The sequence below is a fragment of the Lissotriton helveticus genome, chromosome 12 (genome assembly GCF_964261635.1).
Source record: "Lissotriton helveticus chromosome 12, aLisHel1.1, whole genome shotgun sequence".
Lineage (NCBI taxonomy): Eukaryota > Metazoa > Chordata > Amphibia > Caudata > Salamandridae > Lissotriton > Lissotriton helveticus.
The window spans coordinates 698,926,589-698,939,187 of NC_136073.1; the positions used below are offsets into that span (position 1 = coordinate 698,926,589).

General features: G+C 47.2%; 1 protein-coding gene across 7 annotated transcripts in view; it reads left to right on the plus strand.

Annotated features, from left to right (window-relative positions):
• CNOT1 (CCR4-NOT transcription complex subunit 1) overlaps positions 1–12,599 on the plus strand; it is a 1,826,813-nt gene that overhangs the window by 351,693 nt on the left and 1,462,521 nt on the right. For all 7 annotated transcript variants that reach the window (XM_078668607.1, XM_078668606.1, XM_078668608.1 and 4 more), the window contains exon 9: positions 878–1,004. In XM_078668607.1, the coding sequence (XP_078524733.1) occupies positions 878–1,004 (127 nt within the window). The remainder of the gene's footprint in view (positions 1–877; positions 1,005–12,599) is intronic.

Here is a 12,599-nt window from a genome sequence, read left to right on the forward strand (position 1 = left end):
AGAAGGTGGATGAGGTGCGTGCAGACAGCAGAGCTGCTGGGTAGAAGTGAAGTTCTAAGACCAAGATGTCGGAGGACTTGCACGTTCTGTCGCGTTCTGTTACCTTTTTGCTTTTATTTGACTTTGGCAAGCTAATTGATATTTATCTTAACAGGTTTATCTTAGGCTTATGCTGGGTTTATCCCCTCTATTGGGAGTTGGTAATTTATAAGGAATGAATGAGCAGCATCTATACTATCAGAGGTTGCCTATATCAATGATCTGTTAACTTTATATTGTTACTTTCATTTCTTGACTTTGCAAATGATATAGAGGTATTTGCACATAAATTAATACCCCCCGTGTTGTATTGCTGATCGAAGGTTCTATTTAAAAGCTTTTGCTTGTTTTATTCATTATTCCTCCATTGGGTGAAGTAATCCTGCAGGTCTAGCTCGAAGCCATTATTTGAACATTGGCATGTCTAAATGATATAAAGCATATCAATACAAACATTAGCAAATTTGGTGCTTGTGACCGATTATACTTGCCATCTGTAAAGTGTCAGCTTTTCTACCATTGCTCTAGCAATTGGTCTATCGCTCAGCTTTTCTGCTAATCACCGGAGCTCAGCGCGCTTCTTGCAATGTTATGGAAATGCTAGTGTATCTGGAATACAGCTTGTGATGACCGTTCCAAAAGCCGGAGAACTGAATCACAAACTATTGATGTTTTAGCTAATTGTGAGCCTTTTACAACATTTAAATGCACTGAAATTTGTTTAAAAACCTGTACAATTTGTAAGTTCGGCTTTGTGGACGTTCTACTCTGTGCTGGAACAGGACCTGCTTCCTTTAGATAAGTTTACTATTGTGATTGATTCAATTTCTTTTTGCAGTGTGGAAGAATGCCGCAATATCATTGTTCAGTTTGGTGTTCGGGAAGTCACAGCTGTGCAGGTTGCCAGGGTACTAGGAATGATGGCTCGAACTCACTCTGGACTTACTGATGGTATTCCGTTACAGGTAAGCGTTTTCCAGTGTCTGCAGTATCTATAACTCCATTTCTGAACCGGAATTTGGCTTTTAGTGTCAAACTCTGTTAAACTATCCATTTTAGAAACTACTTGTGTGTAACCCAAATGTTCGAGGCATATGAGCTGCAGATTGTACACTATGCATTAGATCGCCACCTGGTGTTGGGCTCGGATGATTGCAGGTTGTTGTCTTCTTTGAAGAAGTCTTTGTAGTCACGAGATAGGTGACTCCTCCCTTGGACAATACTGCGCATGGGCATCGGCTCCATCCTTAGATTGTTTTTTTCCGCCACTGGGTTCGGATGAGTTTCTCCGCTCCGGCCAGAAAAACACTTTCCAGCAATTTCGAAGTGCAGAACTTACACAAACTTCCAATAACTACCTTCGACATAGACTACAATACTTTTTGACGCCATTGTTTCCATTCCGGTCATCGAAGTGGGCCGTTAGGCCTATCGACGCCGTGCGGCCTACACCACATGGAAAGAACTCAATTCAAGAGATGCCCGGTATCTAAAGCAAAGTTTCCACATAGCGACCACCACGAGGTCTGCAACCTCTGTCTATCGCCGGAACACGATGAGTCGACCTGCACAGCTTGTGCATCCTTCCGATTGAAGAAAAACATCCGGGATCGGAGAGCACGTCGACACTAAATGAGATCAGCTCCAGTACCGGAAGACCTCTTCGAAGAGGTTCCCCTCGTTCCTGAAGAAGACTCATCTGAACTCCAGATCGTATCAGAGGCAGACTACTCAGATGCCTCCATTCCATCGGGTCAGCGCGTGAGTACTCCTGCCCGTGCACCACATATTCTCCCCAAACCGAAGGCAAAGGTCAGCACTCCGCCCAAAGGGCCCAGTCGAGACCGACTCCGAAAACACCAGCTAAACCTTCTAGTGCCTCAACACCGAGCAAGCCTGTGCCATGGGCACCAAAAAATAAAGACCCCTCGGCGCGGAAGGCAAAAGGCCCCTCGGCGCGGAAGGCAAAAGGCCCCTCTGCGCGGAAGGCAAAAGGCCCCTCGGCGCGGAAGGCAAAAGGCCCCTCGGCGTGGAAGGCAAAAGGCCCCTCGGCGCCGCCGACTGGCAAAAGGCCCCTCGGCGCCGCCGACTGGCAAAAGGCCCCTCGGCGCCGCCGACGGGCAAAAGAAGCACCGACACCGAAGCAGTCTACTTCTACACCTTCGACGCCGAAGAACTCAAATCCTGATTCCGAGGTGCCCAAATCCTCGAACATGCCTACAAAGCCGAAAACAAGACCTTCGGCACCAAAATATATGCCACAGGACGTTATAACACCTCCCAAGGCTAAAGACACACGACAACCTCCTCTGGAACTGAAAAAATTGACGCCCAAGAAGGTTATAGAGCAGGAAGAACTTTTTAGACCAGATCCTCGACAAAAGAAGATCTACATAGACCCAAAAACAGGTCATGTAGGTGCTACACCTCACAAGAGACCAGCAGATGCACCACCCACACCTGTGGTTCCTGCCAAAAAGGACTGTGCAACATCTCCTCTGCACCCTTCCTCTCCTACACCTTTCTTTCCTTCTCCTGTTCCTCCTCACATATCACCTCAAATCTCTCTCTCCTGTACATTCTCTATCACATTCCCCACAGCAGAATGATGAATACAATTTGGTTGGAGGGGAGGACATGCAAGACCCTGATTCATACCAGGCAGATGAGGGTGTATGGGATTTTTCAAACCCCAAAAATGTACCTATATGGGATTTTTCAAACCCACAAAATGTGCCTGACATCCCTGAACCTCAGTCATACCCATCAAAGCCTTCTCCTCCAGAAGATACCATTGGTTTTGGTCAGCTGTTAAACAGAGCTGCTGTTTACCATGGAGTCCCTATGCATTCCGATAGCATTGAAGATTTTCTCCTAGATACCTTTGAGCAGTCTCAGCGGTCTGCTCAAATTCTTCCCATGATCAAGGGGGTTATAAAACACGCTGCAGAGGTATTTAAAGACCCTGTACGTTCTAGAATATTAAACCCTAGAATTGAGACAAAATATAGACCAGCACCCACAGATCCCGTCTACATTAAAGGACATCTGCCACTAGACTAATTAGTTGGGGCCAATGCTAGGAAGAGGGCAAACTCTCAAACTTCTGGCGAAGCACCCCCATCTGACAAAGAATCACAAGTAATTGATGCACAAGCTACAAACATCTGGCGTATAGCAAATACACAAGCCCTCCTCTCGTTACGATAGGGCTCATTATGACCAATTAGAAAAACTACTTGAGCACCTACCAGATCAGTACAAAGATCAAGCAACTGACCTTATACAGGAAGGCAAGTTAATATCCAATGCCTCAATAAAATGCACGCTAGATGTCGCAGACACGGCATCTAGTGCTGTAAACACCAGTGTCCTACTCAGGAGACATGCGTGGCTACACATTTCAGGGTTTAAACAAGAAGTGCAAACCACTATTTTAAACCAACCATTTAATCAGAACCAGTTTTTTGGCCCAGAAGTAGACACTAAGCTGGAAAAAATGAAGAAAGATACAGACACCGCAAAGTCTATGGGGGCTTTACAGACCACACCAGCTAGAAGCTCCTTTTGTCGCTCCTCGTACAGAGGAGGCTCCAAACAAACTGGATTAGACACTACAACATCTTTCAAATCCCAAACATCCTCTAACAAGGGATACTTTAGAGGAGAATACAGAGGCAATAATAACAAAGGAAGAGGTCGCGGTAACAATAACAACCGATCCTCATCTGCCACAAAACTGTGACTTTCCTCGGCTCCCCCCACAGCATTCCACTCCTGTAGGGGGCAGATTAACACAGTTCCTACATGTCTGGAACTCCATTACAACAGACAAGTGGGTAAGACAGACTATCCAACATGGCTGCCTGGAACTTACAGCAACCCCTCCACACATACCTACCAGGCAGCGTCCAATGTCTACAGACCATCTGACTGTGTTTCAACAGGAGGTTCTATCACTTCTACAAAAAGATGCTATTCAAATAGTTCCTTTAGAAGAACAAGGAACAGGGGTTTACTTGCTGTACTTTCTAATTCCCAAAAAGGAAGGAACACTAAGGCCAATTCTCGACCTCAGGCACCTCAACCATTCCATACAATCAGATCATTTTCATATGATCACTCTACAACAAGTGCTTCCACTGCTGCAACAAGGCGACTTCCTTACAACACTAGATCTAAAGGACGCATACTTCCATATCCCCATACATCCTGCCCACAGAGTATCTAAGGTTTGTACTGGAAGGACAACACTACCAGTTCAAAGTCCTCCCATTCGGAGTGACAACCGCACCAAGAGTATTCACAAAATATCTAGCAGTGGTAGCAGCACATCTCAGAAGACCACAAATACATGTCTTCCCTTATCTGGACGACTGGCTCATAAAAGCCAAGTCATTCAATCAGTGTGTCCAACACACATCAGACAATTCCAACACTGCACGACTTGTAGTTTACAATAAACTGCACCAAGTCGCACCTGCAGCATTCGCATGTACATCAGTATCTAGGGGCTACAATAAACACGTCTACAGCTCTGGGTATCCCAGTCCAGCAAGGATACAGAGCATTCAAGCCTTAGTCACAGCTTTTCAACACCATCAATCTCTGCAAGCCAGGGTGTTTAAGACTAATAGGCATGATGGCGTCTTGCATCTTCATAGTACCACACGCATGATTGCAAATGCGCCCATTACAAGAATGCCTAGCACAACAGTGGAACCAGCTCAAGGTCAACTAACAGACCTGGTGTTGGTAGACAGCTGCATGCATCGCTCTCTGCAGTGGTGGAACACCAAAAACTTGACAAAGTGGCTGCCGTTCCTCAAGCCTGTTCCACAAGTAGTGCTCACAACAGACGCATCCCTCAGAGGGTGGGGAGCCCATCTCGTACATCACACAACTCCGGGCCAATGGACCAATCAACAAAAACTGCTCCATATCAACCATCTAGAGCTGCTAGCAATATTCTTAGCACTCAAGACTTTTCAACTTAACCCCTTCCATGATCATGACGGAACGATTCCGTCATGAGCGTCGGTTGGCCTGTGCTCATGACTGAACCGTTCAGTCATGAGCCCGTTGGCTCATTAGAACGCTCAGCACAGCGCGAAAATTCGCGCCGCGCTGAAGCGGTTAAAGTACAAAACAAAGCTGTCCTAATCCGGACGGACAATGACAGCCATGTACTATATACAAAAACAGGGGGGACACACTCTCTGCAATTGTCCCAACTTGCACAGAACATTTGGAGATGGGCCATTCCTCAAAACATTGATCTGTTAGCGGAACACCTTCCAGGAGATGGCAGATCTGTTAAGTCGGCAGTCACAACAGATTCACGAATGGAAACTACATCCACAAGTTCTTCAGCCATTCTTCCAAAGGTGAGGGCACCCACACATAGATCTGTTTGCCACACTCCAAAATTCCCAGCCTTCGCCGCCAGGTTTCCACACCCACTGTCCGAAGGCAATGCGATATGGATGAACTGGTCAGGCAGATTTGCGTACGCTTTTCCGCCTCTCCCACTCATTCCATTAGTAGTGCGCAAGCTCAGACAACAGTCTCTCACACTGATCCTAGTAGCTCCCACATGGGCACGCCAACCGTGGTTCACCACACTACTAGATCTCTCTCTCTCTCTCTAGTTCTCCATCAAAAGCTACGGCTCACACCCTCCCTGTTAACACAGAACCATGGAGAAATCAGACACCCAGACCCAAACCAACTGAATTTGGCAATCTGGCTCCTGAAGTCTTAGTTTGGTTATCTAAACCTACCACCAGACTGTATGAACATCATTAAAGAGGCTAGGAGACCCACTACCAGAGCGTGTTATGCCGCTAAATGGAAAAGATTTGCTATTTATTGCAACAATAATCAAATTGATCCCCTAGATGCTTCCATCCAAAATTTAATTTGCTACCTTTTACATTTACAAAGCTCTAATTTGGCATATTCTTCCATACGCCTGCACCTTGCAGCATGTGCAGCCTATTTACAAAACTGGCAACATCTCTCTTCAGAGTACCTGCAATCAAAGCATTCATGGAAGGATCAAAAAGAATAATCCCACCCAGATTGCCACCTTCTCCTGTGTGGAACCTCAATCTTGTCCTTACAAGACTCATGGGGCCCCCTTTCGAGCCGCTACATAAATGTGAACTGCAATTCCTAACATGGAAAACGGCTTTCCTTGTTGCCATTACCTCTCTCAGAAGAGTAAGTGAGATACAAGCTTTCACTATACAAGAACCATTTTTTCCAAATACATCCTAACAAAGTGGTTCTTAGATCTAATCCAAAATTTCTTCCAAAGGTTATCACTCCATTTCACCTAAATCAATCCGTAGAGTTACAGGTATGTTTCCAAACCCCAGACTCTGTAGCGGAAAGGGCTTTACACACATTAGATGTTAAGAGGGCTCTCTTATACTATATAGATAGAACTAAATCCTTTCAAAAGACCAAACAACTTTTTGTATCTTTCTCTCCTCCACACAACGGCAACCCCATCTCAAAAGGTGGGATTGCAAGGTGGATTATAAAGTGTATACAAATATGCTATATTAATGCTAAACCTACATTAACAGTTCCTCCTAGAGCGCACTCTACTCGCAAACTAGAAGCCTCTATGGCTTTCTTAGGAAACCTACCCCTAGAGGACATATGCAAGGCAGCAACATGGTCTACACCACACACATTCACCAAACACTATTGTGTTGATTTGCAAGCCAAGCAGCAAGCGGCTGTAGGCCAAGCTGTCCTTTGAACTCTTTCAAACTACTGCAACAGATACAGGTGACCACCGCTAAGGGAGACACTGCTGCACAATCAATGCATAGTGTACAATCTGCAGCTCATATGCCTCGAACGGAAAATGCTACTTACCAGTATGCATCTGTTCTTGGCATGTAGAGCTGCAGAGTTGTACATGCCCTCCCGCCTCCCCGGGACTTGTATCCCTTCCAGTTTTTCATCTTACTTAGATGCACACTCATGGACCTCCTTCTATCCTTCTACTAGCGCCATCATTTCCCATCATGGCGAAAAAACAATCTGAGAATGGAGCCGATGCCCATGCGCAGTATTGTCCAAGGGAGGAGTCGCGCATCTCATGACTACAAAGACTTCTTCCAAGAAGACGACAACCTGCAATCATCAGAGCCCAACACCAGGTGGCGATCTAATGCATAGTGTACAACTCTGCAGCTCTACCTGCCAAGAACAGATGCATACTGGTAAGTAGCATTTTCCTTTCCATCATTGGTTTTTTCGTTAAATACATAAGCAATTGAATGTTTGCTGCACTTTTTGGAGGACGACACATGATGTGCCAACTCAACTCCAACCTTGTCAGTCCACCCAGGCAGGTTAAGCCCAGCTTTAAACAGAGCAGGTAATTCTGCTGGGATGATGGCCAATAATTGTGAGAAATTGAGTTTCTGTTGCAGTACACCCCCACTTTTTGCCTGATGCACTTTTCCTTGGTGTGTCCTGGGTCCCTGCCAATCAGGTACCCAGGGCCTGTGTTCCTTCCCTAAAAACTATACTAAAGCCTAAACCCAATTGGCATCTTTGGCCACATGTCAGCCCCTAGTAAATGGTACCCTAGGTACCCAGGCCTTGTGACCAGAGAAGACCCCTTCCCAGTGTGTTCTTGTGGTTGGAGTGTTTGCCATTTATTGCAGTATTATCCCTGTACCTGTGTTTGGTACTATTTTGTAACATGCACACACCACTTTTCTCTTGTAACACACTGTTCTCTTCCAGGGGATACTCATCAATAGTCATAAGCACTGAATAGTCCCACCCACGTGCGGGACCCCGGAGCAATAGCCAATAATATGCATATATCTACATATATATATAAATACGCATAAAATAACCATATATATATATATATATATATATATATATAGATAATATGCATATACATATGCAGCATAACATGCACCATACTAGGCTCAAACTGCCATTATTGCATGTAAAACTTTTACATTTGCTAACTAAAGACATATAAATTACATTATATGTGAATGCAAAGAAGAAAACTCTGCCCTTGGTTTCTTTGAAACACACAACCTTTATTTTCAAAGGTAAAAACAGGCAGGATCATAGAGGCAGCTTTAGCCTAGATAGGCTGCATAGTAACAGAAGAATTTGGCGCCGTGCCTTTAAGACCTCTATGAGCCTCCAGGCTCCCATCATGCACCACAGGTGACAGTTAGGTCAGTTCTTTTTCCTGGCTCCTTCTGTGAGGATCCTGGAGCATTGAGCTCGCCAGTTGGTGATATTTTTTCACTTTCTTCTGGTATTTCTCTAATTTTTTCGTGTCTACTCGATGTCTTTAGTCATTATTTGACTAATTCAACAATTTTTTACTGTTTTTTGGCTATTTTTCCAGTCATAATGCCGGCCTTATTTGTTAAGTGTCTGACCTGTGGTAAACAAATGGCCAAGACAGACCCACATTCGGTCTGTGTAGCTTGTCTACCATCTTCTCACAAGCCAGAAGTCTGCTACCACTGCAGCAAGTTGTCAAATAGAACTTTGAGAGAGAAGAGCAGACTTCAGTCCCTGCATGACAGAGGAGATACTGTGGGTGGAAGAGAAAAATTTCATTCCAAGTAGCCTTCTCAGCACAAAGAGCGCAAGGACAGAGGGGAGAAGAGAAAACATCGGTCTCCTACTACTTCGTGGGACAGATCTTCTTACCTGTGTGCTCAAAATCAGCATTGAAATCACCGTCGCGGCGTCCGTCGACGTCGAAACATCCCTCGCCGTCGAAGATTTCGCTGTCGAAGCAAGGTGAGAAGAGGCATGAGCGTAGGCGATCCAGGTCTGGCTCCCCTACGACTGCAAGAGGGCGGGACTCGACGTAGTCTCGTCGACAGTCGCCCCCGAGAGGCTCGGAACATAAGTCAAGGTCGCCGTCGAGAGGTGCCATGACGTCCGCACATTTAGGTTTACTTTCATTTGAAGTTTCACAATAACGGAAGCCGACCCGGAAGCGGTTGGGCAGCCGGCCAATCCCATCGCGGCCCCAACCGGAAGTCCCGCCCCATCACGGCGAGAGAGAGCGAGAGCTGCCCGAGGAGCCACGAAGGCTCCTGATTGAGTCCCGGTCCCGAGATGGGGGACCGGGTGAAGAGCGGCCGGGCGCATGGGGAAGGCGGGGCTCATGTGGTGAGAGCCCCGCAAAGCGCTACTGCCGCCCGAGAGGCAGAACCGCCGCCGAGCACCGCCAGAAGCGGTGAGTGTGTTGAGGGAGAGGAGGGGTGAGTGGGGGTGGGGTGTACGCACGTGTGTCTGTTTGAGTGTGTCTGCGTGCGTCTGTCTGTCTGTGTGCGCGTGTGTCTGTTTAAGGGGGGGTGCGTGTGTGTATGCAGTGTGTGTATGGCTGTGTATGTGCGCATGCGTGAGTGAGGCTTTCTTTGTGCATGGGAATATGAGGCACGGCGACGTGCGCGCTCACGAGCTACAATCTCGGCAAGAAAAAGCACGTGGCACTTTGCTGTCGACATTCCCCCAGAAGTAACAACATAAGTTGTCTCGCCCTAGACAGCAAAGCTTCGCTTTGCTTTCGTCTAGGCGAGACCTAAAAAGGACTACAAGACTTGGCTCTATCTTCCCTACTTGGCGGCCATCTTAGACTAGTCATTCCTCTCTACTTTATCATGCCTAAGGAAGTGGCCATTTTAACCTAGTCACTCTTGCATGCCCACTTTGTAGACTAACCACCTTACTCACACAACCTCCTACTCCTACCGACACCTCTACTCCCAATATGGAACGCACGGGCAACCACATATATAAAATTAATTACCCCCCGAGCTCTCTAAAAAAAAAACGCCAAACGTTTTAAACACAAATTCCTGAAGTCCCACCCTGAAACACCCTTTGTAGACACCTACCTCTCTCTATACAATGGAGCCAAGAGCACCGATATCATCTTTTACTCTACACGTAGAGCACAATGGAGAAAAGCGTTCCTCACCTTACTCACTATCTCCACCACCAGGAAATCCGCCCATGGCTTAACATTGTCCACCATTCCTTCCCAACTCTTCCCAGCTAGAGCAACCATCACCATCTACAACAATGACACTATCTTAATTCAATCCACAGACAGGAACCTTGACCTATTTGACAACCTGTTCCCCACTTTCAAAGACCATATCTCCAACCCTCAGACTCCAATCCATCTGGCATCCGACCCTAACAACCTTGACTCCACAGCGCCTCCTACAACTAACACACACTTCCGCCATCCCCCCAGCACTCTACTCCATCTCCCACCCGCTCCTGTCACCTCTCATCCCTCATCCCTCAACCACAGGCGTAGATCACTCCTCTTCTTACATCCTCCCCACCCCCACCCCCTCTACACCCCAACACAACACTCCCCTCGCACTTTAAACTAGACGCTCAGAACTCCCCACCTCCCTTAACTGCACTCCCCCTCCCCACAACAGGTCCACCCCCCCCCCCCATTCCCAGTCCCCACTACCTCACCTGCACCCCCGCCACCCCTAGCCCTCATTCATCCATCAACCTCTCCCCCCCCCATTCTCAGTCCCCACTACTCCACATGCATCCTGGACACCCCTAGCCCTCATTCATCGCTCAACGTATCCCCCCCCCCACTCTCAGCCCTCACTATCTCACCTGCACCCCCGAAACACCCAGCCTACACTCATCCGTCATAGTCTCTCCCCCTCCTACCACTTACTCCCTGCGCAATAACACTAACCCCCTTACTAATCCTCTCATCACTCCCCTCCATCTCTCCTACCCCTTCTACCACAAACACCCTCACCTATACCACTAACCTCCCCCCTAACACTAACTCAACTACACCTTTCCCCCAACCTCCCTATACTCCCGAATAACAACGCACCCATTAATACCATCAACCCCTGCAATAACACCACTCCCCCTCCACTACAGTAAACCAGTCTCTTATTCACCTACAGTGCCCATCCCCAACCCCTTTCCCAATGCCACACTGGACATGATTATGTCCACCCTCCTCCAAGTCAAAGAAGATCTACACACCCTCAAAGAGCTACTCCTCACACAATCCAGACACCCCTTACCCATCACCACTCTCCCTCCTAACAAATCCCCCACCCTTCTCACTCACCCTCTCACACAACTCCCCACACTGGACCTCTATCCCCGCTCGCAATCCCACCAACCGCGCCCGACGCACCATCAACCCACTCTCGGACCACGACGTACGCACCCTCCTCCGTTCATATGACCCAGTTCCCCAAAAACACTTAGCCCCCACACACCTTTCCATCCCCACGATTCACTCTAATCCCCTTAGGCACTCCACACAAAACAGAGCCTCCGTCCCTAATAACCTTAAAAAAGTCTCCCTCACTCTAGAACCCTCCACCACCTTCTACACCCCCCAGACTCAAATGCATACTCCTCAACTGCAGATCGGCCCCTACACACACCTCCGACATCGCTGATCTCATCAAGACACTGGACCTTGATCTAACCATTTTAACTGAAACTTGGTTAACCGAATCTTCTAAACCTATCCTGGATATTCTAATTCCACCCAACTACCTCATCATTAGACTTGACAGGTCCAGCAAGACTGGCGGTGGAATCGCATGTATTTACAGGAGCAACCTCACAATTACCAGAATCACCTCCTCCCCACTTACCTCCTGCGAATACTTTTGCCTCAATGTCATCAGCGAGAACAAACCTGTATGCTCACTACACGTCATTTACCACCCACCTGGAGACCACCTCATCTTCACCCAACAACTCATGGACACAATATCAAACTTTTCCGGACAGCAAAACACTCAAATTTTCCTTGGTGACTTCAATCTCCATTGGAACGATCACAATGACGCAGTGGTAAATGGTCTCAAAAACTACCTCCATGCTCTTGACCTCACCCAAATCTGCAACAGCCCGACCCACGGTAAAGTCTCTATCCTCGACCTTATCTCCAAAGAGAACTCTACCCAGCTTGAGTCAATCCAACCCTGTGACTGGTCAGACCACCACATCATCACATTCTTCATCAATGAAAAAGTTAAACTTAACCCGGTTCAAGCCACTAAATCCAAGGTCTGGAAAAGGGACCTGAAGAAACTCCACCCAAATTCTTTACCTTCCCTCAGCTGCAATCTCCTCCTTCCCCCTACCGGCGCTCTTTACGTTCAATCTTTGACCGACCACTACCTCAACTCTGACCTCAATAATTGAGGCCGCCCCCTTGCAATTGAAAAAAGTCTCCACTAAGAACTCCAACCCATGGTACGATGGTAGACTCCATGAAGACAGACGAGCCATGCAAATGGCAGAGCGCACCTGGAGAGCAGCCCCTTCGGCATTGCACCTTAAAACTCTGAAGAAAAAGAGAAACGCCTACTTCAGGAAAATTAAGCGCACCAAATCAGATTTCTTCAGCCTTCAGCTCGATCAAGCAAAAAACCGGCCAAGAAAAATATTTGAACTAATCCAAACACAATCCAAGGAACACCCCCAACTTACACTTAGCACAATAGGCGATATAC